The sequence below is a fragment of the Acipenser ruthenus genome, chromosome 5 (genome assembly GCF_902713425.1).
Source record: "Acipenser ruthenus chromosome 5, fAciRut3.2 maternal haplotype, whole genome shotgun sequence".
Lineage (NCBI taxonomy): Eukaryota > Metazoa > Chordata > Actinopteri > Acipenseriformes > Acipenseridae > Acipenser > Acipenser ruthenus.
In genome coordinates this window covers 7115887-7142513 of record NC_081193.1, presented here as the reverse complement: position 1 = coordinate 7142513, position 26627 = coordinate 7115887, and the positions used below count along the sequence as shown (strand labels likewise).

General features: G+C 39.3%; 1 protein-coding gene across 2 annotated transcripts in view; it reads right to left on the bottom strand.

Moving 5' to 3' along the window:
* LOC117402608 (cyclin-dependent kinase 19-like) overlaps positions 1-20749 on the bottom strand; it is a 52954-nt gene extending 32205 nt beyond the window's left edge. The window contains exons 1-2 of one of the 2 annotated variants that reach the window (XM_034921206.2): positions 20352-20749; positions 8212-8287 (exon numbers count right to left, since the gene is read on the bottom strand). In XM_034921206.2, the coding sequence (XP_034777097.1) occupies positions 8212-8287; positions 20352-20479 (204 nt within the window). In that variant the 5' untranslated portion in view covers positions 20480-20749. The remainder of the gene's footprint in view (positions 1-8211; positions 8288-20351) is intronic. The other variant, XM_034921205.2, reaches the window with a different exon arrangement.
* Between the last annotated feature and the right edge of the window lie 5878 nt (positions 20750-26627).

Below are 26627 nucleotides of genomic sequence, written 5' to 3'. Positions count from 1 at the left end.
GTGTTTTTGCCATTCTCGTGTGGGAACCTGTCTAATCTCTTAACTACATATAATCTTTTGTATACCCATTAAGAAATGGTCTCTGATTGATTGCAATCGCTTACTGGAACAGCACAATTATCAGCTATTTTTAATTTTCTTTGAGTATTGACTTTTATGTCCTCAGGATGCAGCAGTTATTGGACACGAGCCACTGCTTATAAAGGAAGTCCAAAAGCTAAATGTGTCCTAAATAATTTCTCTGGGAGTGCACCCAAATGGTTTTTAATAAGGCAAATCATGCAGAAATCCCACAGGAATCTGTGTGGCACCGCAAAATACACTAGAAACAACTTTGGCAGGCTAGCTTGGTAAATGTATCCTGTGGTCCTGTTATGCAATTTCTGTTGGGATCCGGTCAAGACAACACAGTTCAGCCTGTTCAGTACAATTTACAGAGTGCTGTATAAGATATTGTCCCAATGCCCTGGGTAGAGACATTTAACTTACTGTAGAAGGTAATCATGTAGCCTGTAGCGCCCCCCCATGCATGTTCTGCATTGTGCTGGGACGTGTTAGCAGTTGGTTTCCAACGTGAGTTAACAGTGTTCCTTCAGTTCTATGCCTACTGTTTAAGCAACTTACTTGCAAAACATTCATAATTTGAGCTGATGGCTTTACTGTATAAATGGGTAAATGGGTAATTGTATGTAAAATAATGTGATATCTGTATAATGTGAAATAATGTATAATGTGATATCTTGTAACAATTGTAAGTCGCCCTGGATAAGGGCGTCTGCTAAGAAATAAATAATAATAATAATAATAATAATACTTGAAACACATAAAACCACAGTCCTCAAACCAAATGTGTTGCAATTTGGAAGCATGCACAATTGTTCACATGTGAAAACTTTTTAGTTTTTCACCTGTGCTGTAAAATGCTCATCATGGCGGGTTATAGGCTCTTGCGTCTATGTTTAAAATAAAAATAAACCTTTAAATAAAGGGAAGTGATTCTTACCCATATACAGTATTTCATAGTAAAATCAAACCCTTCTTATGGTACCTCAGCGTTTCATTGATGACATGTGTGATTGTATATGCGCACTTGAAGCAAGATAACTGGATCTGAGGTACAGCAACAAAGAGATTCCAACTCGAACTTAGGAACTTAGTACTGTACCAGTCAGCAGCTGAAAGACTGCAAGCACAAATTCCAATCCAAACACTGCAAATTCCAATCCAAACACTGCAAATTCCAATCCAAACACTGTGTTGTTTGAATATCAAGAAGTACTGCAGCGCATGCTTGCCATCAAACTTCAGGATGATACTGCGACATTCACAAAGTGTTCAAAACAAGTTTCAAATTGATGTTCTCAATTAGAACAAAAGTTATTGATGTTGTCCAACTTTGCATTTTGGGCCAAAACTTTGCAACTGTATCTCAAATGATGGCCGACACAAGAGCAGTAATTTAGTGACAACTTTGGCATGAGTTACCTACTTTTAGCTCCAGACTGGTCCTGCTTTCATCCAGGATTTTCACAGATTTCAAACCAGTTTGTTCTACATTTCAATCATTTGCGAGCAGCACTTGAAATACACTGTATTACAACTTTAAAAGTCAATTTTTGTCATACTATCAGCGTGACGTGGTTTTCTTAAAACGTTATTATTTAGTTAGTTACTTTTCCAGTTCAAGGATCACATTCAACATGCTGTGCATAGCTGTATTCTGCTGTGGAGAATATGCTTTGCCTGGATGCAGTTAGAATTCTACTTCTTGCAGAACCTTGTTAGTGTTTTGCTGCTAATATTTGATTGCATTCCCCCACTCCAACCATACAAATCATTTTCTTTAAAAACAATGGTAAAGCAAGTTGGTTCTGAAGTGTTCTGTTCGTGCAATGAGCAAAACACAAACTGAAGGATACAATAAAAATAGCGTGATCCAGTGAAATCACCACACTAAAATTACTTTGAAGAAAATAAGAACTTTGAAACTACAACAATGCAGTTTTAAGGGCCCTAAAAGGAGCGCTTTGTTTCCTTAATACAATTCCACTACTGTATTAGACCACAGATATTTGTGAGCGTGTGCATGGGCTGGGTGTCACAACACAGCAACTGATCTCCATTAGGTTTTTTGTTTTTTGTTTTGGACCTCCACAGAATGGTAATTGAATGGGGATTCAAAAGATCGATTTCAATACTTGGGTTTGTGTCAGCATGATATTTTTATTGAAATCAAGTCACATAAAAAAAATATTTGGATACAGTTTTCACCTTCTTGCAGTACATGATAGAGACTATGAATACACTAATACATGTAAACAGAGAAGCTTCCAGAAACTCGTAGTGCTGCATTACACAGAAGCAGGCCTTAGTAACAAAGTTCATTGCATTCTAGAATTCCTTCTAGGTATTCAAGTTGAGAGATCATTTGTTTGCTAGTTCTGTAAACAAAGCCAAAACGCCCTGCTTCTCCCTGCCAGCGATGTCCAAATAAGGAATCTGTAGCAACGTAAAGGAATATCCCCTAGAAAGTGTCCTGAGGGCATCAGATGATTCGAGGGCATTCGCCATTTACTCCCACCTTTCACTTCCAGAGCTCAGCAACTCAAAATCAACACTAAAACCTAACCTCAAACCCAATACCTAACCCTAAACCTAACCATTAGAATCATCTGATGCTCTCAGGACACTTTCTAGGGGATATTCCTGTGTGATGCGGAATCTGTATAGAATCAGAGACTTGTGTCATTGCTAATGCCCAGAACCCTCAAATACATCTTTGCTTGTGTAAATGATTGTAAAATACAATATGTGGGAATTTATTTGAATGCACCTTATAATGCATATAAAACTGTACACTATACATGGCCACTGCTTTTTAACTGTATAAATAAAGTGCATCTGTAACAAAGCAAGTTAAGCTCAGCTAATACATGGTTAACTCAGCTAGCTGTGCTCAATATTTCTTTCATTGCCTGAAACAAAGATTTAACAGGATATAAAACTATATATTCCCTCTAAAGCAGTGCTGTATTCTCAGTCCTTTGGTACGAAAACATATCAATCTTACTCTCAATTCTTTCAATTGAAGGAAACACAGAACAATGTTAATTGTGTTGATTTTCCCAAAATACCAAAAATAAACAAAACAAAAAGCTATTGTTCATTAGCAAGATTTTATGAGCTGAGGGAACTTGGCCCTCATCTAACTTTTTTTTTTGTTTGTTTGTTTCTTGTATGACAAATACATATTTTAGATATTTTCAAGTTTTAAACAGAAGAAACCTGAAAAAAAACAGATGTGAAAAAAGTGGATTGAATTGTAAATGACTTCAGTAAGTGTAATTGTTCAGGGCCTTATTACACTAACACTTTGGGCTTCATGCACTAAACAGCGGTAACCAGTCATATTAGATGTAGATGCATTATATTCATAGGCATGGACTACGTGGGAATTTTACTATAAATTAAGTGGAGAAACAAATCGGCTACAAATGCTGCCTTACTGTCAAAAGTTTGGTGTGGATACACAGAAATGTGTATGCACACCAACAGTGCGCAGAATACAAATTAATTTGTATGCATATTCATATGATGGATGATTTTGGTTAAAGTTGACAACAGTGATATGATAGGAATGCATGTTATAGTATATATTGGTTTTACATGTTGGAAACAACAAATCAAATGGCCCTCTGTCAAGTAGTCTGTTATTTATATTGCCGGCTAATAAACCATAAGAGTCACTGTAGACCCCTACGTAACTTGACTTCTGACAGCTCTCCAAGTATGTTCTGTGCATGTGCATTGGTCAAATACAACGTAAAGTGATGATGTAATACTTCTGGTAAGAAAGTGAATGAATGCATGTGCAAAATATGAATATAAAAATCGAAATTGTGTAGTATAAATATGTTTGATGAAGATTGGTGCACAATCAAGAAAGTTTTCATCCAGTATAGCGTGGCAGACAGGCGGACAGACACGACCTGCCTAATGGTCCCCATTTTTTGAATGAGGAGCCAGAAAACGTAAAACGGAACGGCCAACAGATCCCTGATGCACCATTAAATGAAATGCCAAACAATATACAGCAATTCAACAGGAGACATTACCTCCAGGGAAACGGTATACAATCTTTAAAAAGTAAGTGGCTACAAGGAATGCCCTGACATTCCAAGGGAGATTATCACTGTGTCCCTTTTATAATCTATCAAAAGGACAAGCTATCCAACCTTTCACTCTGTACTGCTACAGCACATCTAGTCCTGGCTACACTGGGCACACTGCAACACAGGGTTAACTTGAAGGTACCGTTATACAACAGACTTGCCAAAGAGTTAGCTTGTCAACAGTAATTCCCAGAGCCTGTGGAGAGATCCTGAATGATACAAGAGCTTGGTCTCCACAGACACAACCTGACAGTGCAGCCGGAAAACCAGTTGGATCAGGGGAAGTCTAGCTAGGTGCTCTGAAGGTTTCATCCGATTGGCTTCAAGCAGACAAGGCAAATAAATTCTACACATGCAAAGAAAATGGAAATCTAAACAAGCATTGCTCCGAGTAGAAGTCACCATACAGGCTGCACAATGATCACATCAGTTTAAGGGTTGCCAATGTCTTCTTACTAATGCATCCACAGACAATCCTTGCCATTTAGATTTTAAAACAAAATTCATGGGATTTGTTGTGAATATGTGTTAACAAATGTATGAGGGCTGCCTCTTTGCTGCGTCGGACCCGCAAGTGAAGCAAGAGTGCTGCCATTGGTTAACAAATCTTAATCTGATATAAACATATTGAATCTTCTTTCATAGAATCTGTTTTGGTTTAAACATTTAGAATGCTTTGCCATTGACATTCTGAGTCTCCAATAGAAATGTAGGAATTTGCTGCCACTCAGTAGTTGGGGTGGGTTTAAAGTATTCAGATCGAATCAATGATAGATACAAGTCAGGAAGGAGGGACATTGCCCAGCTGCACTTTTTGGATTGTGTTTGTAGTTTTTGTTTTTTTAATGGGAAAGGGGTGAAGTCAACATGAATTGAGTAACCATTTCCAGTGTTTTTCTGGTGGTTATTGGCTATACATCAATTTAATTTTTTTTGTATTGGGGTGTTTTATAAAATAATTTGATACATTAAATCCACATATAAAATTAACATTATTATTATTACCATGACAAACCCAATCCAACTTTTCAATCCTAAAAAAAAACAAAACCTTGTTGTTTAGGCACAAAACACTGCTCCATCTTAAAGTTAAGTGTGTATAATGAGACAGTTCCAAACTTGCAAAATGTATTTTGTGTTTTTTATAAACGCGCCAATGTGCCTTTATGCTCTTTCACTAGACTAACCAATTTAACAATTTTCCACTTAGAAACCACAGCTACCAAACAGACATAGAACATAAAGTACAGTTAAAAATAACATGTATTGTTAGAAAGCATATTTGAGAGCTGCTAGACAGGACCACCAAGCAAATGCAACCCCAAGCCTGTCAAAACAGTGGGAAGACTGGAACTAGGGAACAAGCCCTTGATAAACTGACAGGCGAGTGCTGCTGCCGAGGTAAAAACAGAGTCAAGAAAAGGTCAACGCTCTCTCGACACACAGCAGTGCTGGCTCATCTGCATTCAGTCTCTGTGGAGCTCACACAGAGAGAGAGAGCGAGAGCGAGAGAGAGAGAAAGAGAGGGAGAGAAAAGACTATAACACGGAGGACACAAAAAAAGGGATTTCTGACTTGAAGGGTCAGTATTGGGGACTTGGACGTTTGTTTCACACTCTTTTATAATTGGAAATTATAGGGCAGTCAAGTAGATAATAAAATGATAAATAAAAGATGAAACAACGGGTGCAGGGAACCATTCTCATACCAGTAGGTTTTAGAGGGGTCTCCAGGGGGGTAACAAACATTTAGCTCTGCTGATCTAATGAGCAAGCAGAGGGCTTCAACAGGGAGAAGAATCAGAAGAACTAATGCTATCTGCTGTGCACAGTTAATAGGGGTCATTGTGAGTGGTCTTAAATTCAGTTTTCAAGGCTAAACCATTAACTGTATCATTTGAGTTTTAGCTGACAGACCAACAGGGACTCTCAATGGCAACAAAGCAGGCGTCTGTCAGACAGCTGTCCGGTCAGTGCACTTCAACCCTGCCCTGGAAGCACCATCCCTCAAGACAACTGTCCTGTCAGTGCACTTCAACCCTGCCCTGGAAGCACCCCCCCCCCCCTCCAGACAAGTGTCCTGTCAGTGCACTTCAACCTTGCCCTGGAAGCACCCCCCCCCCCTCCAGACAAGTGTCCTGTCAGTGCACTTCAACCTTGCCCTGGAAGCACCCTCCCTCCAGGCAAGTGTCCTGTCAGTGCACTTCAACCTTGCCCTGGAAGCACCCCCCCCCCCTCCAGACAACTGTCCTGTCAGTGCACTTCAACCCTGCCCTGGAAGCACCCTCCCTCCAGACAACTGTCCTGTCAGTGCACTTCAACCCTGCCCTGGAAGCACCCTCCCTCCATGGGTGTAGGGTAACCAACTCACTCTCTTGCTTTCAAACTTCGTGCTGGTTTTAAACCGCAGACAGCTGTCCACCGAGGTCACATAGTACCACTAAGCAGGATGGGTTTGTAGTTAAAGGTTCAGACTCACGCAGTTGACACTGAAACAGGTATCATCCCCCGCTGTAAACCCAAAGCTATAAGTAATGTAAAAAGTCTACATAACCATGACCTACATCCACTGTGTGCACATATTGAAATGTATGTTTGACATACAGATAGATGCTTTCACCCAGATTCACTCAATTTAAACAAGGCGACTCCATATGTAAAACTCTGAAGTGAGACCGCATCACCAGGGCGGGTATAATAAATGTAATTATTGCAGCAACAGAAAACCCATGATTACTGCAAACATAATAAAAATGTATGGGTAAAACTGCAAAAATAGAAAAATAAAACCTTTATTTAAGCATACGCCATTTAAATTGTGCATGTTACGACAACAAAAATATACCACATACATAATGCTTAAATCAACAGTTGTTTTGAATCTCGGTTTACCTCTAATGGTGTAACAGAGGATAATTAATGTATGTAGAAATCAATGCAATATTCACTCCTGGAGGGACTCAAGGCTGTTTGTGCGTCAATGCCTTCCTTGCAGCCTCTGAATACCAGTAATGTAGCGTGCATTGCAGAGGCCTGGTGATGGAAATCAAAGTGATGTAATCAGGCGCTTTAATTAGCTGGGTTGCAGTTTTGCAAAAAGGAGTATCACTGCTCCCAAAGCAAAACCCATTAGAGACTGGAGAGCTGAAGGTTAGGAAGCTGTAATGCTGCCATCGGTTAACAATGCTGTTCTAAAAATAGCCATCTGGTTTGTACTAACTGCTTTTCCAGGAACCCTGGTACATACCAAGCAGCACAAGAGATTGCACCTGAGAGGATGAGATTGCCATCATGCACAGCACTTACTATAGCCAGCTGCTTTGCAAAGAAAGAAATATGAAAAAAAATGCAGCATTACACCAAGATGTTCTTCATAATTCTAACTTTTCCTTGAGGTAGTTAAGTGTCTTTAAAAATGTTTATTTTCTAATTAATGTGGGAGATGGGTAGCAGGAGGCAGACAGACAGCAAATATTCATTTTTCTACACAAGCAATCTCATGTCAGTCCAATAGCCTAGTCTACTGTACCAATGAAAAAGAAAAGAAAACTTGTTCTGGAAGACTCAGGAGCCACATGCAGCAAAAAACTACACATTATGTATATATTGAGAAATTGACAACTATTGTTACACAAGAAACTACTTTTTCAAGCTAAACCTGTTCATTGCATGGCTAGTGAACCTGCTATTACAATGTGTATTATACTACATGTTCCAGAATGTACTGTAGGTGATATTTTGAACACCACAGATTTAAGGGTCTATTTTAAATCAAACAAATCTTTTCTAAAGACAGCCGCTTTTACCTCTATATTAAATCTATTGTTTTCCACTGCCCAAGTGCTGCATTGTATTCAATTGTATTTTGTTTTGGGTCTTTTCTAAATGCTCACATTATGTCATGGTCTTGTGGTTTGTCCAGAAATATAATTTCCTTTCATTTATGCAGTCAAAAGGCAACATTTTAGTTTAGTCTTCACAGCATGATGAAAATATTCAGCCATTAAAAAAACCCTACCTGGTTCAATGTATACACTTACCGCAATCTCTCTGCAAGCAGACATGGATATTCCAGTACCTTCAATTTGTTTCAGTGCATACTCCTTTTCATCGTTCCTGAACAGACAAAGAAACAGAAGTAAAACACACGTGGTACACTGAAATTCTTTTATGTGGCAGGTTTATAGGAGCTGTATTGCATCAGTGATCCTGACTGTAGAAATATAAACTCTCAGCTGTTAAGCCAGACACTAATTGAAGCACATCAATTTTTAGGTTTCATTTGATCATTTGTCTCAGGCACCTCTCATTTCAGCCAGCAGAGAGCAGGGGAGAATGAAAGGAACAAATACTGAGGTGATGTCATGGAAAAATACAAATATTTTGCAATAACTGTGTTTAAACAAGATCTATAATAGCAATAATATCCTCCACATAAGGAATTACTAACTGGTTTGAACAATAAGTAAATTACAAAAGTTCCTAATCTCTGATAATTCCATCTGCTCCCAAGTATTATTGCTTAAATAATCACATTTTTTGTTAAATTCAGATGGCCAATCATAAATCTGTAGACACTGGGAAGCAAATGACTGTGTATCAGTGTATATGTTATCAGTACAGTACTCTTACATGGTGGAAGGCTGTTCAGTAAAAAGAATAAGTAGAAGACAAGGATAGTGGTATTATTTGTCAATGCTTTTCATCAGCAACAAAATTCACAAAGGTGAAACTTCAGCATCGTACTGTATATAACAAAATATAAGTATTTGTTAAACGACTCATAAAAACTACATTTTTGCATTAGAGTTCTTTTAACTGCCGTCAGTGTTGCTATACTCTTTGTGATGCATTTCCGCCAACAGGTGAGCGAGGGAATCAAGCACTGATCCTGTATACTGTACAGTAGGTGCTTGACACTGTGTACAGGTAATGCTACTTTCATTCTCATTCTCTTTGGCTCCAAGGGAGTGGATCTCTTTTTCCATGCATCTCAGCTGTGTGGGGATAAGGCGGTTTAAATTCCGGATGACCAGCTTGTTGAAATTCAAGAGGCTTATTCTACTGATGACACAAATAGAACATGCATTCAAGGGACTACGGAGCTACAGTAGGGACTTAATGCTACTGTTAAAACACAAGCCACCCAGTTCATAAGAAAGTTTACAAACAAGAGGCCATTCAACCCATCTTGCTCGTTTGGTTGTTAGTAGCTTATTGATCCCAGAATCTCATCAAGCAGCTTCTTGAAGGATCCCAGGGTGTCAGTTTCAGTAACATTACTGGGGAGTTGGTTCCATACCCTCACAATTCTCTGTGTAAAAAAGTGCCTCCTATTTTCTGTTCTGAATGCCCCTTTATCTAATCTCCATTTGTGACCCCTGATCCTTGTTTCTTTTTTCAGGTCAAAAAAGTCCCCTGGGTCGACATTGCCTCTACCTTTTAGGATTTTGAATGCTTGAATCAGATCACCGCGTAGTCTTCTTTGTTCAAGACTGAATGGATTCAATTCTTTGAGCCTGTCTGCATACGACATGCCTTTTAAACCCGGGATAATTCTGGTTGCTCTTCTTTGCACTCTTTCTAGAGCAGCAATATCCTTTTTGTAACGAGGTGACCAGAAATGAACACAATATTCTAGGTGAGGTCTTACTAATGCATTGTAAAGTTTTAACATTACTTCCCCTGATTTAAATTCAACACTTCTCACAATATATCTGAGCATCTTGTTGGCCTTTTTTATAGCTTCCCCAGATTGTCTAGATGAAGACATTTCTGAGTCAACGTAAACTCCTAGGTCTTTTTCATAGATTCCTTCTTCAATTTCAGTACAGATTAGTCTTTATATAAAAGTGCAACTTGCACCATTTTTCCCAACCTTATACTGTATAAAAGATGCAAACAGTATGGTAAGAAGGTATTCGATTGCAGTCTACTTGAAGAGGTCACATCAACAAAAGCAGACAAAACTGAGAAGACTCCAAGAGAAAATCAACAAGTGATTGGTTACTGGCAAGGCAAGGCAAGCCAAAGAGCAAAGCCTCTCAGAATTGTAGTTCTTGGCAGAAATTTAGAAAGATATTTTTTTATCTCTATATTTTAAATATAATAAATATTCAAATAAGTCACCTAAACATTCATTGTTTTTCCTTTTACAGGTAGGCAAACGAGTCGCTGCTTTCCCTTGGACTTCATGATCTGGAGGAGCGGCATTGAATTATGCACAACCATTCACAAATTCATGTGCAGTTCAGTGGGCACAATTGAAAGCACTCTAATCCAATTACTACACTTCCTCATGCTCCTCTAGAGCCATTAGTAGTTGTTGTTTTAAAAGAGTGAACCTTGATTTCCCAGTTAGAGGCTAGGATACAGATGCCAAGACTAATTTGGCCCTGTAATATCAAGATAACTTCACCTCAACCAGTAAAAAACAGCTCCATTCCTATCAAACAAAAACAACTCAGTTGCATAGCAACAAAGGTAAGCTGCTCCCTAGATACCCCTGGAAACAAAGTTGTGCCTCTCCAGAGACTTTTCCTTGTACAATATTTGAACAAACATGTCAGTACTGTAGGCTAGATGTAATGCTGCAGCAGCATGATATGATGCATCAAGAAGTCATTTACAACCAAGGGCATAATGAAAATGAATTAAAATATTAACACATTATTTTTAAAAATAAATTGCAGAAAACAGCAGGCAGAAAATGAATGCACAGTACAGTTAAAGTGAATCCATTTGTGAAAAGCCTGCAAAAGGCATCAATGAAGAGTTGTATGTAAATACTGTATGGATTACGTTTGATGCCTGCAGCAAATTACAGCTGTTGTAGGTATTCACCTTGAAGTAGTGTCCAGAGTTTTAAAGCTGTTTTGGGGGTATGCCAAAGTCAGGAGACCTGCTACAAGCTGCCTCTGTGCTTTCCAGTGCCCTGCTTTGCAGTGTTCTACATTCTACTGAGCTGGCTAGCTGGCTGACTGCCTGACCAACTATCCGTAGAATTGTTTCTCAAAATTACCCTTGGGCCATACAGCAACCAGTGCAGGAATAGAGAACATTGTAGTGGTATAATGGCTCTGTGTCTGTTTGTGGATACAGCAAGCAGCAATTTTTGGCTAAATTACCTAAACCAAGGCCTTGTTTATATGCCATTTTAAGTACATTGCAAAAAATGGTTTATGTTGGAGGGACACAAGCTTCATTGAGCAACAATATGGGTGGGTATAATATCTGCTACTCTTAAATGAAATGTTTCACTAAAAAACACATCACGATTGATTTTAAAAGTGTACAGGGCACACCAGCTTTAAAAGCCAGGCCTATATGTCCGGCTGCAGCAGTGTGTTGTGAAGCCTTTCTTTAGAAAGGATGTGCAAATGAAAAAAGTCATTTACAATGAATTCATGTTTCACTACAGAACACAAAGACTGTCTAAAAAAATCTAGGCCTCATGTAATGTATTGTGGTGAAGTGGTTGGTGCAGGGTCTAGGAATCAATCAGAAGACGGCATTACAAAATGTCAAATAAGTGAGATTTATTAGCGGCCTCCGATGGTATAGCAAATCAAAAGCAAATGAAAACCATTCATAAAAATGAAAAGAAATACCATTCACAGAATTCAAAACACCAATGCAAAGAACTAAACATGCAAAAGAAAACAATGCAGGCTGCTTAAATCACTGTAATCCCACACAGCGTACTCATCAACTCAGTTGTCATTCATTCATCCAGCCAGCCAGCGTTTCTCACTCTCTGTCCCTCCCTCTCTCAATGAGTCAATAACCAGGTACTTATACCTGTTCCCATTAGCACCTCCCTTGGACTAATCCAATACAAAACAAATGAGCCTATCCTTTAATCTAAGGCATTCCCTGGATAATAGTTATACTTAGGTGAACACACTTGATTTAACATACTGTACATACGCTGTGCAGGTATAAACATTAACAATGCAATCAAACAGTGAAACCTGGTTCCCCCATAGACTTCCATTAGGCGCGTTCACGGTTATAACAGAGCCTTAAAACATAATAAGTATTTTATTACATTGCCTTCACAAACAATTTCGAAGCTTTACTTTAAATAACATGCCGACAACACCTTCATGTCATTGTAAGGAGTACGTGCACCTATAATTTACAATCCATACCAATAGTTGCCGTGGATCAACCGCCAAAATAATCTTTTTCCATGTTTACAAAACAGGAAGCCCCGTGACCCAGCACCTTCCCCAGGTAACTTTAATATTTATTTATCCTTAAAATCATTACCATTTTTATCCAAAACAGTGAATGATAAAACACAGTTTGTACAATTGTCCTTCGGTAACCAGGTAAGGGAACTGTATCAGTGACTGAGTGCGTTGCCTAGCAAATTTCCACTCTATCACACCTTATAACAAAGCCTCTGGTCTGATCCTCGGAGACAGAATACTTCTTCAGGTGAACCAGAAACAGACACCTTGCACAGACCTGGCAATGATGAAATGGAAACTGGAGGCAACAGTGTCCACATGTTAATAAATAACTACACACAGTACAAAAACAAAGCTCTTCAAACAACCACATCTTTAGTCAGTGTGAATGTTAAGAGTAGACAGCTTATCTTATCTAAACAGTTTTACATGTTTAAAACGTACGACTCGCACCTAGGGGTTACTCTTCAACTCATTGGTCTGTGTTTGAATGGAATTTATTATTTATTTCCTGGTTGATACAAAATCTGGGTCTTGAGCATACTTCAAGACCAGGGCGGGAAAATCATTTGCCTGAATGTTGTATATTTATAAACAATGAATACAAAATTATTCTCATAGGTGGGGCTGGGATTGAAATGAAATTACTATGGTGGGAACAGCGATTCAGGTTGGGAGCACGAACTGGATATACTACTGTATGATGCTCATAAGAAAAATCCTCCTTCTCCTGGTCAGTGGTCCCGAGTGAAGGTTGAGAAATGTTGAAAATATATATTTGTGTGAAATGGACAACATGTATTGTATGCTTATAAACACAGCATGATGTTCTGGAATCCTTGAAGGCAGTGGTGGGCAACTGAAGTGTGGCCCTAAAGAGTAAGGATGTGCATTTTGGTACATTTTTTATGAACGTTTAAATGCTATGCAGGTGTCAGCGTTTAAACCATATCTACATACACACACTCTTTATATTACATTCTGATATGGACAGCCCCAGTTAATATTTTCTAAGCAAAGAAACCCTAAATAAGCAAATAACGCTCTAACATTACAGAGACTTAACTACAAAAAAAAAAAAAAAAAAAAAAAATTAGAATAGCTTGTTTATTAAAGGCTCATTAAAAAAAAAAACACACAGGAACTTAAGTTTTTTTTTTTTTTTTAATAAGTTAACTTAAATACTGGAATTGGAAAGAGCACTGTGACATATTAAAATGTCAGCCTTAGAGATTAGTTTGTGGTCTTTGATAGTAGGGGTGGGATTTTCAAGAAATATATTCTACATATAAAATAAAAATAGTACTTGTGACAATCGAACACACAATCAAGTACACAAGCTTTACATTCAGTTGTTAAAAACAGATGCCTGGCCGATCTGTTTGTATATTGGAACTACTGCACTAAAATAAAGGAACTCAGAGACACACTTCAAACATAAATTTTGAGGATATTTTCAGGAAATTCAATGGCTGCATGTCTCAAAAACAAACTGTCCACTTCGAATTTTTTTTTGCGCCGAACGTAATCTACAATCAGTGAAATTGTACAGTCCAAAGAATTATTTATTTGTGAGATTTATATAATATTTTGAGAAATTATTACGATTAATACGACAGGTTTCATTGTCTTTTGCCAATATGTAGTGAACATAGAGCTCTGTAAACATAACTGTTCAAACATACTTAAATATTTTAAGACAGACGTGTAGTATTAAATGTATTTATTGTGCAGTTGACGATTACTGGGATATTCTTAAAGAATTCTCTTCCACTGCAAGGTTACAATGTTTCATTCCTGCTTACCATCAACAGCTTGTTTTTTTCTGCACAGATCTGCTCCTCGGCTCTATTAGAATGTCAACACTCAGTTTTTATTTTATAGTATAAACTTGGCGAGGGCCATCATTGCACCCCACCGGGCTGCTCCAAGGCCATCAGTTAAGCCCGATACGATCAGCAGCGACGTGATTTTTCAGTCGCATCGTGTTATGCTTTGCGATGCTATTTTAAAGGATCGGCCAATCGATTTCAATCGGCTCTAAACATGTTGTAGCAGCATTTTTTAAATATTGTGTCAATATTTTATCTAATAGTTAAAAAGTACAATGCTTATGGGGCTGTCAGGGCTTGTTTTCAAAATATGTCGGCACGGACATTATATACAAACCAATGGAATACCTCGTATGTATGTATGAATGTATGTATCTATGTTGTGTGTGTATTAATAGAGAGATAATATATGCATGTGTCCAGTCATATGTGGTTTTCACAATCACGCCGCCACCTAGCCAAAATTGTGTCTTAGCCTTATGTTTTTGCCTATTGTCATTGACTTGCCCCATTTCCGCTGTACTTTGTGCATCCAGAGCAGGTCAAACATCAGGAAAAAAAAAATCACAAATTGTGCGTCCCTTCCTGCGATTTCAATCGGACAGTGTGTGATGCCCGCTCTCAGAGGGGTTTTTTGCGACGTGACGCGACCTCCGCCAGAGAGATGCGACGGTCGCATCAGGCAATGTGTCCCTGGCTTTACTACTGTAGAAACTTCAGTGCCGAGTTCACTTTAAATCTCGTTCAATAAAGATTCCTGCTTTTTCATTTTATACCTGCACTGAACTGTATTGGATAACTGGTATGACTGGTTCTGCTTACTTCATGCTTAATATTTCCCCAAGTGTCATTCTTACTTTTATAAAGGGTGGTGGTTGAAGGACGTGTCAACTCTATTCAGTTCAAACTGTGGCCCTAAACAACCTGGAAGACATGTTTCTCTTTTTGATTTGATCAACCTGCAGTATACCCTGCCAGGATAAATACCAGCAGTGGTTTATCGGAGCACTTTACTGGCTTGCATCAACTTATCCATTCTGGTATTATCACCAAAAGCCATGCACTGAATATGCTCTAAAACCATCTGTGGCTTATCTGGGAAGGGTATAGGCTGATGAACTCAAATCCTTCATCATTTTACAGAAAGATCATTAAATGGTTCAATGCAGCGATGAAAGAGTTAAATTATACATTGGACACCTAAGCTTTCCTCTCTACAAATTAAAAGAAACCATGCCAATTCAACTCATATGAAGAACTTTGACAGACACATTTACAGTCTTTTACAGTAGCTACATAAACGGTACACTGATATTATACTGCTGCCTATCAAGTATCAACCTTCTCCAGGATCACTGGTAGAAGGGTTTAATGACAGCACTGAGCTTTCTCACTGTGCAAGGTTCTCATGACTTGTGGAAGGTGTTTAAAAGCGGGTGTGCTTACATTTCCCCTGGATAAAACTCCCATTGATCCAGTCAAAAGAGTGTGCAACAGGATGCTTCAAATCTTATCTGACAGAACATCTGGTGAATAACTTGATACGCGCTTCTCCAGAACAAAAAAAAGGAATGGTTCCACAAGGTCGCCTGCCAAAAACCCATTTCAGCAACATCTTACTGTATCGTGTGTACTTGGAACATCAGCAGTTTCCTCTTAAATACTGACACTTACTAACAACACCTTCAAGGAGGCTTTGCCAGCCTACAGCATTGATTCCAACTCCTTAGCGACTCTGTCTTCATCCTTATATCCGTGCAGATAAAGAAGCTGAGAATCTTTGCAATGTTGCACTTAGGGCTGTTGTAATGCAGTGGCTCTTTAGAACACAAACAGCCATTACAGTAGCTTGCATGTGGCAGGGTTCGGATTTGTATCAGTAGAGTAATTACAGGTCACCCCTGTCTGCGAGGTTGGAAATCAAAATAAAAGTAAGAATTATTGCTTTAACACCTAAATAGGGGCAGCAGTGTGGAGTAGTGGTTAGGGCTCTGGACTCTTGACCGGAGGGTCGGGGATTCAATCCCAGGATGGGGGACACTGCTGCTGTACCCTTCAGCAAGGTACTTTACCTAGATTGCTCCAATAAAAACCCAACTGTATAAATAGGTAATTGTATAAAAAAATAAATAAATAATGTGATATCTGTATAATGTGAAATAATGTATAATGTGATATCTTGTAACAATTGTAAGTCGCCCTGGATAAGGGCGTCTGCTAAGAAATAAATAATAATAATAATAATAATAAACTACAGAGGTAGCAACTAGTGTCTAGTGTTTGATTCACTGATTTTAAACCTTACACTGGGGGAAGGTCACCTGAAACAAAAGATCTTTCTTGATCATCACTCATTCCTGTTATTTTTGTTTTTTTCCAGAGCAATATTATCATTTATTTACACCGGAATCCCACTCAGTGCAAAGTATTGGGCAACTGGTAAATCCAGGCAGCTTGTGAGAACATCATAGTATCCAGAATCGGGTCAGAAGCACTCAGCATGCACAAGAAGAAAGACACGGTTTGACATTTTGGCCAGTGCCATTTAACAAAACTGTGGTGTTAGCAGTTTCAACAGCTTCTTAAAAATGTAGTGTTTACTTAGACAAAAAGCTTCTCTGGCCACTCTATAATGCTGCCAGCACCAAATCCGATTTGCTAAAGCTATTGTACGCCGTTTCTAGGAACCCTTGTCTAGGAATTCCCCCTACTGTGGACTGCACATAAAATGCCATGCCAGCCTCTGAAGCTTCAAAAGCATTGTGTGCCTTGGACGTTTTCAACATGTCCTTACTACATTTCCTTTATGCAACATAGGACTGGAGAGCCTTCTACTATTTATAGACTTTTTTGCTAAAGAACACTATACAGTGCTCCCCCCTTTATAACGCTGCAGTCAGGAGGCATAGTTAAGAGCCTGTGCTGTTTGTGTTCCGCCTTATAATGATAATACTAGTGCTAGTGTAATGCCATTATGGGTCAAATGAAAGCCATGACCGTACCGCCTTATAACCTGTTCCGCAGGAAGTTGGGTTACATTTTGGTCAAGCTTCTGCCAAGTAATCTAAGCTGAATTACAAAAAAAAAATGTTAGTCAGTGCATAGGACCAGTTAAGGCCCAGCTTGTGCTTTATGAATGCAGCATAAAGCATTGCACAAAGACATCCAAACATAACACCTGAGCTCAATTAAAACACGATCCAGTCTAGTAAACAAACATTTCAACAAATGTATTTTTTAAAGTCTGCCTACAGCCCTTTTGCTTGCGACATCTGATTTTGCATTGCTGTAACTCTTGTCAATTTGACCCAACACAGGCACTGCAAATCAATTCAGGCTTTACTTACTCACTGAGCAGATTAAAGCATAAAAAGAACTAGGAACAAAAGCTAAATAAAATCTTACAATGAAGAAGAGACAGACAGGTCCAATTATAATAGCACCACCGAATGGAGGCTAGACAGCATGGTTCAAATCCGACACACAGGGAGCGCTGCAGTGGCCTTTCTACGCACACATGCTGTTAGGGAGGAGAAGTGGCTGGGGATTGTTAAACTTACTGTCTTTCAACTACTCTACAGGTTAAGCGCCTCACAAGTCCAGACAGAGTTTTCCCTGGCTGGGCCTTGCTTTTTGAGATAAGCAGCTTGGCAACATTCTTTGCTTAAGTTCAGTGGGTGAAAAGAGATGATTGGCTTCACAGCAGGGTTGAAGGTCGCTCATTAGAAGTTCTCCCTGCAGTGGGTTGGAGAGGTGAGGCAACATGAGCTGGGTGAAGTGCTGTCAATTTACAGTATACTTTTATGTATGGTATCATGGATTATAAACATTCAAAATTAAAAACCAGGAGAAAATGTAAATGACATAGTGATTTCATAAATATGATTTTTTTTTTTTTTACTTCATCTTAAGGCCAATACTTACCAGATGTGAAGTAATCAGTTGTAGAACGCTTAAGTACTGTGATTTATTGAGAAAAAATGACTCCAGCAATCCCTATACCGGTACCTCTCAGCTCCCCTCCTTGCATTGAAGGAAAACCAGCTCCAGAAAGGCCACTATGGGAGAGCACTGCGGCCCAACACAAGGTGCATGCTGGCTGATAGCATGTCTTTCAACAGCTGATTGGTTATTGACAGAAAATAAGCCAGTGAAGGAGTGGGGACAATTTCACCCTCTAGGTGAGTTGATCCAGGAAGCGCAAGACCATCTAACAGCATGGCTTCTAAACAGAGATTGTTTTAACCTAGTGTAGTTCCATGCGTTTCTGCAAAGCTGCACATTTGAGACCTATAATGAATACATCATATGCATGGTGGAGAAAATAGTTGTGTAAGCCATTACTTTCAAAATGGAAAGCAGACAAAAAGCAAGAGACTGGAAGACTCGGTATAATTTTAAAACATGTTATTTAAATGGTACACAATACCTAGTAACTTGTGGACTTACCAATACTGTGGATTTATGGAATAACCTTGCAAGGTAAGTTTAATATTTCCAAAGTTACGAAATAAAACAGGCCAATAAACTGCTACATCTTGTAACATATGATGTTATTCTTGTTATGTAATAATTATCTTCCTTGGTAGGGTTTGGGTATTTGATATCTGCCTGTGTGACAAATGATACAAATATCAACATTTGCATTATACGACATTATAAGATTACACGCTATCTGAAGTCTTTTTAAAATCAGACACATTAATAGCTAAAGCTAGAGCACCCCACTAGCACACCCATAATTCCAGGGTGGCTCTGCTACAGCGTTTGTACAGTGCACTCACTACTTCAGCAGACCTGGCTTGGCTTTCAAGTTTGTTTACATTCCGGCAGTTTGAGCTGCAGCCACACTAGCTTACTCTCTCTTCAAAAAAGGGGCGTATTGTCACTGAAATAAACAGACATCACCCGCAGTAGCTCAGGCAAACTAAACAAAAAACAGCGTTGTTTTTATACCTATATTTTACAGGACATACGTAACGACCAAATTATATACATAGCATTGCAATTTTGCATTTTTAAAGCGGATTACCAATAATAATTTATAAACACAATGGCTAGTATCCTTTACATCAGTCCCATTTGCCTGTAACGCAACGTCAAGTGCCAGACCAACGCTAAGAGATATGGAATCCGAGTAATAATGTCCAACAAACTATTTTAAAACGCATTCTGTAATAGAGAATATATATATATATATATATATATATATATATATATATATATATATATATATTTGAATTTTTGTTATCTAGTGTAATATCTCTTGAAAATAATTCTGCTTTAACCGACGCAGTAGCTTCGATTTATATGTGGCTTGTGCAGATCAAATACACAGATAACGTCAACGATGGATCAAGGGCAAATGTATTCAAGTTGAACACTCCCCTGAAAAAAACAGCTTGTGATACTAATCACTTATTACAACAGGTAGGTCGTAACGGCGCGACGTGATTAAATGCCAAAACGTGTACGCCTGACCTCCACTCAATTTTGACCTGTGTGCGGAGAGTAAGAGTAACATGAGAACACAAGTGTTCTGAGCGGTGTGCAGGGTCCTCATCCTGACGATTGCTACACCGAACCGCTGAGCTCAGACTGCGACTGCTGATGTTATTTTTGCCATGTTTGTCACGAAATGCACCGTTCTGAACAGCTACTGCGTTAACTGTTGTAATTCTTTCTAAGCGTAATGATGTACCTTTTATTATTAGTTAAACAGAAACTTCGCTCGACCTAACCAAGCTGTCATTAGATTTACAAAACTGTTTACATGGTTTCAGATTTAACGGTTTCGTTTTCCACGCTGCAATGTTGTTTTTTTTGTTGTTTTTTTTTTAAATAATGCTTGCGCTAAACTGTATGTTTTCAAAACTGTTCGAATGAACTCGTCCTGGCTGCACCCCCGCTGTGTTATAACCTACAATTGATAATCTGTATGGGGGTGGGGCGATATGTATTTACACACAAATCAACTCAAAACATAAAACACCCACTATCATGTTGTTATGGGTGTATAGCAGTATATTTGAAGGCGAGTGTAAGCAAAACGTGAGATCAGAGCATTACAAAATACAAAATGCAACACATGCTATGAATACAAAAATATGTGCGTGTTTAATTAGTAATGATGTTTGATATACTGCTTACCCGTCCTTGCGCTTGGCTTTATAAACATGCCCGTAGGTACCTCGACCCACTTTACAACCTTCATATTCAAACAGATCCTCCACTCTCTCCCGCTCAGCCGCAAGCTTCGTTTTGAAGTCGTAGTCCATTTTTTAAACCCATAAATATGTCTTAATTTACAATACAAAAATTAAATATTAATTAATAAATGCATTAATTAAATAATGTAAGCGTTTTTAATCCCCATCATTTCCTTGTTTGGGATTTTGGTCTGCTCCGCTTGTGTTCACTGGCTCGTTGACGTTTCTGGTGAACTCGCTTGGGATTCTGGGGGCTGTAGTTTATTAGGAAAAAGCGCTGCCGTTCTTTCCAGTGGAGCGAGCTCATCACCCAAACTACAGCAGCAGTGCGCTTCGCGGCCAGTGCACATGCGCGAGCTGGGATCCTCCTCCCCAAAAAATAGTAGCACGGCACCAGCAGCTTTATTTTCAAATAAAACACCGAGTATTCATTTATGTATGTGGGGTGGGCTCAGATACAGTTCACCGACTAAACACTTGTGTTAATAATTTTCACATGTCGCAGTGTAGAAGCCAACTTTTGGCCACTGTGGCTGAGGAGTGCCCTGTGATTACCTAGTCACTTCGGATAGTCACGCCCCATATTGTTTTAATAGCTCTGACTAGCTGGCCTGGATTTAGAGCGGTCGTTGGAGAAACAGAAAACTGCACTTGCGTGGTTGTTTTATCGGTTTATCACTTTATCAATCAAATTACTCTATTAAAAAAGCAGTCTTCGTTTTTTGTTCTGTTCCAGTATTAATGCATGGCACCTGTATGTTCTTGGGGTTTTTTTAGTTCATTTTTTAAATTACACTTTTTGGTAGTCAAACACAACTGGCTTTTCTGCCTGGGTTGTCACCAGTGAACATTTGAACACTAGCAACAGTTTTAAAAAGTGAACCTGTACGAAGCGTTTACCATACCTTAAGTTCAGTGAATTCCAATAACATTGCTTTTCTTTTGACGACCTATAATGTTGACACCGCACCCAAAAAACAATTATTTGTGTATAGTGACAGAATCAAAGACCTAGAGCACCACATGCTATAACAGCTATTGCCTGTACTTATCAAACAATGTTAAGGTATTCATGTCAACAGTTGCTAATAATTTTTTTTTAAAAAAATCCAATGCATACAGTACTGTTCTGTCACCTGATAACTCATCATCATCAGACTTAAAATGGTTTATGGAGTCATTTCAAAAGTGACTTGTCATTGCGAGAGTGCCTTGAGGCACACTGATTGGTTTATTAAATCTTTCCAGAACCGCCATCATGACTCGTTTTGTTTTCCGATTTCCATGAGTGCACCTCATCGCTACAAAATGGCATGTAAACAAACAGCAAAATGTGCCGCTGTTTCTTTTGCTACACAAAGTTGGAAATTGTTTGCACTCTTGAAAAAAAACCTGAATCAGACCCAAGTCGCTGAGCAACTTGGTGTTTCCCATTCTGGTGAGTTGCTTCACCATTCTGTTAAATAATGTGCATGTCTTGTATATTGCTGCTGTATTTTTTAACGTGTGTAGGGGTGCTGTGTTAATTTAGTTTGACAGTTTATTAACGTTAGTTCGTCTGTTACTTTATTATTATAGTTTATTATTATTATTAGTTTATTTAGCAGACACCTTTATCCAAGGTGACTTACAGAGACTAGGGTGTGTGAACTATGCATCAGCTGCAGAGTCACTTACAACAACATCTCACCCGAAAGCACAAGGAGGTTAAGTGACTTGCTCAGGGTCACACAATGAGTCAGTGAGTGAGCTGGGATTTGAACCGGGGACCTCCTGGTTACAAGCCCTTTTCTTTAACCACTGGACCACATACACTTGCCTATTGCTCTTCTCTTATTCAGTTCATTTTATATGTTGATGTATGTGAATTATGACAAGTAATGCATATTTATTTACATATTGTGTCTGGTGGCTCACTCCGTCTTAGAGAACAGGGGTGTTCTCTTAGCCGGAGACTACTGTAGTACTTAAATATGTAGCCGAGATTGAAAGATAAAAAGGGGATGGGAATTTGCTGTTTACAGTCATGTATAATGTGTGTCTGTTATGCTCTAAGCCGTGCAAGTGAGTGCGTGTCTGTTTTGCTGGCTGAGCCGGTCTCTCTCTCTTAGTGTGTGATGGAAGGCTGTGGGAGCGTCACATACGGGGAGGAGCTGGATGCATGCATGGCCAATAGGGTACCTTACTACAAATGAGCCAAAGGGTGAAGAGTGGGCAGAGTTGTGCTGCATAAAACAGCGTGCTGCGGTGCCAGTGGGGGAGTTGTGAGTAGGAGTCTGAAAGAGCCATCCATGACAAAGGAGCATTCTGAGTGTATCCATTTTATCCATTGCTGCGCAGAGGGGGTCATAAAACGGGTAATAAAAACAGCAGTTTTCACTGCTTAAACTTCATGCTGTTGTCTGCCTCTTCCTTCACCGCTGGAGCCCGCGATAGCCAACCACTACGCTGGTGTCAGAAATAAAGCGGGATTGAAATAGAACTAGTGGAAGACACACAGTGAGACCTGAGAGAGGGAGGATGCCCAGAACCTGAAGTGCCAGTTCGGAGCAGACAGTGTGCCCTGTCCTGGTTAAAGGCAACAGCGATCGTGAAGGTGCTCTGGAGAGCTGAGAGAGAGGGCCTTGTAGACGGAGCCTCACAGTGCCACGTTACCAACCAGCAGGAGGCGGCATCCCCCGTGCCGTCCACCTCACAGCTGGCCAGCACTACCAGTTAAGCAGAGGGCCTGAGATGGGAACTCGTCCGGAAGATGGATCTGGAACGCCCCCAGCAGCTGTCTGCTAGAATGGAGCTGCTAACACCAACTGCTGAAGTGAGCACACCACTGGCATCAACGGAGAGTGAGGTGTCGCCGCCTGCAACCCCTCCCTCCCCCCAACACCCACAGACTTGCAACAAAATGTCTTCAACCGGTTCAATAGCACCTCTTCACTGGAAGCCTTCTTGGCCCATTTCGTGCTGTTCATCGTGGAATGCACCTGGACAGAGCGTAAAAAAGTGTGCTGGAGTGTGCTGGAGATGCAGCCAGCCAGGGCACCTGATGGCCGATTGCCGCCACAGGAGCCTAAAGAGATGCCCCCGCCAGGACCGGCAGGAAACGAAAGGGGGGCCGTGTAAATGGGGAACCGAGGACCCCACCCAACCCCACCGCAGATGCCTTCCAGCCTGCCGATGAGGCAGTAGTCCATGGAGTCCACGGCACAGGACACTTTGGGGTAACCAAGGACCTTCAGCTGCCTCTCATCCTCCTGGCATACAGGACCGCTATCACAAGCTGCATATCCGCATTAATGATAGGGAGGGATAAAACCCAATAAAACACCCCCGATACAAATAAAATGAAATTGGGGGATAGCCAATAAACACCGGAAAAACTGTGGAAATGGCTTTTCCCATTAAAAAATAAAACCTACTACAAAAATAATAATAAATACATTTCCCTGTGCTGCTGGGCAATGTCCCGCCTTCCTGACTTGCATCTATCATTGATTCGTTCTCAAAACTTTAAACCTGCTCCAACTACTGAATGACAGCACATTCCTACATTTCTATTGGAGACTCTGCTTGCGAGATTTAAAATGAGATTACAATCAGGATTGAAGCTTGTTAGTGGGATTCAAAGGTGTACTACAGATAAGATACAGAGGATTTAAAACAGAATTGTGGCGAAATGTAAAAAAATGCCTACACACAAAAACCCCAGAAGAACGTGCCCGTGACCATAGGGATTTTGTTGTAGAAGACAGCAAAGGAAAGAATGTAAGAACTTAAGTGTGCAAGTACTGTCGAGTTACTACTATACATATTGACAGAAAAACCCCCAGCTCAAGCAGCAGGTTGAAGCGAGGTGGCTGTGCTAGATCATACCTGTAGTACTCATTTAACTTGACTTCAACCGACAGGAATACTTTTTATCTGCACTGACTTTCAAGTTGTTTTTCTGAAAGCTGTTGTTTGTTTTACGCTGTTTGCAGCCGCTAATACCCTTTCTTAATGTGCGATTCTGAAGCTAAAAGGCGGTCGATCTTATTTTTTCTAAAAATATCCAGTCCCATTACAAGATGTGCAAAATAATTTACCTCCAACTGCATGTAAGGTTTCTTTGGGAAATTTCTTGACACGATCCTCAGCTGAAATATACTTTGCTTTTTTCGCTTTGATATTTTACCTCCAATGCTGAAATTAGATTTTAGCAACCTAAATTAAATAATAATGCAACACTGACTTTGTCCCACCTCCTACTGTACAGTACAGGTCAGAGAAAAGCCAGTACAGACACACTGATAGGCTGCTTTAGGTTGCTTTAAATATCGTTGTCATGTGAACAGTAAACAAGAAAGTTAACCGCTAACCGATAATAATAGACCCTTATACAGTAGTATAAATATTACATTGAAATATAATGACCTACAAATGCGTGCTACAATTAGAAGTCACACAGAAGGCGTCTGATTTTCGGTTTTAACTGATAAAAACCGTTAAAACAACCTCGATACAAAAAAAAAATGAAATCGGTTATATCCTTAAACACCGAAAAACAATGGACATGGTTACTCAATTCACGTTGAAAAAAAAAACTGCAAAAAAAAACTTTGTGCCGGCCAGTTGGGCAACGTCCCTCCTTCCAAAAATGGTTCTGCAGACCGGCAGCTCCAGCCCTGTAGCAGTGTGTGCTTGCACAGCCCGATCACATGATGAGGGTGATCGCTAGCTTCGTGTTGTGAACATGCGCGATGTTACTGTTTGACATCGAAGGTAATACCCATACTGAAGTCGATTGTTGAAGAGACGCCGGTAAGTGATAAATGTTTAAATAACAAAGAAAGAAAGAAATGTATATTTGACCATATTGTTTTGCTTATAATTATACACGTGTTAGCTACCAAAACGTAGTTTATTTCCGACGCTTTTTTGGTTACATTAACAGACATAAATATACACACATTTACTGTTAATCACGTTGCTATGTGCAAATTGTACTCTGTATGATTTGGATTAAAATATAAAACATTACTTTTGAAAAATCAGTTAAGATCCCCTAATGGTAATAATGTTTAGTTTAATTAAGCTTTATGCACTAAGTAGTTAGTTTACAATATATTCGCTGTATGGTTAAAATGCTGATATATTATGCACAGTGTTTGTACGGATGCAATGTTTCCATTTTTAATTGGAAAAATAAACTTTTTTCCCCATTACATTATGAGTGTAGCGATTTACTATTTCTGTGTTGTACATATAATTTTAATTAGGTCGTGTAATGTTTAACTAACAGCTATTGTGTAACTAGAGTTAAGGTTCTTACTTAAGCATAACAAACTCTCTTTTATTTCATTTGTTATTATTATTTGTTTATTTAGCAGACGCCTCTATCCAAGGCGACTTACAGAGACTAGGGTGTGTGAACTATGCATCAGCTGCAGAGTCACTTACAATTACGTCTCACCTGAAAGACGGAGCACAAGGAGGTTAATTGACTTGCTCAGGGTCACACAATGAGTCAGTGGCTGAGGTGGGATTTGAACCGGGGACCTCCTGGTTACAAGACCTTTTCTTTAACCACTGGACCACATAGCCTCCTATATCACTGTGTTGCAGAAAGGAGAGCTGTCTACATTAACGCTGCTCACAGTGTTGTCAGTTGTATATCTGTCCTTTTTGTATTCTTATTTATATCTTAGCAGACACCCCTATCCAGGGCGACTAAATGTTACATTACAGATAAATCAGTTATAAAATACAATCGTCAGTTGTAAGAGCAAAATCAAATAAGAGAAAATAAATACAGTAAATAATTGCGTTTGAGAGCGATTTCGTCTAAGAGCAGTTAAACTTATAGAAAAGTATTTGCTTAATTGAGTAAATTCCATTAAGAGGAAGCAGTAAGTACAATAAATACAGTGGCTTTCAAAAGTATCCCCCCCCCCCTTGGACTTTTCCACATTTTATTGTGTTACAGCATGGAATCAAAATGGATTTAATTAGGAGTTTTTGCCACTGATCAACACAAAAAAAGTCCATAATGTCAAAGTGAAAAATAAAATCTACAAATTGTTCTAAATTAATTACAAATGTAAAACAGAAAATAATTGATTGCATAAGTATTCACCCCCTTTGCTATGACACACCTAAATAAGCTCTGGTGCAACCAATTGTCTTTAGAAGTCACATAATTAGTTGCATCGAGTCCACCTGTGTGCAATTAAGGTGTTTC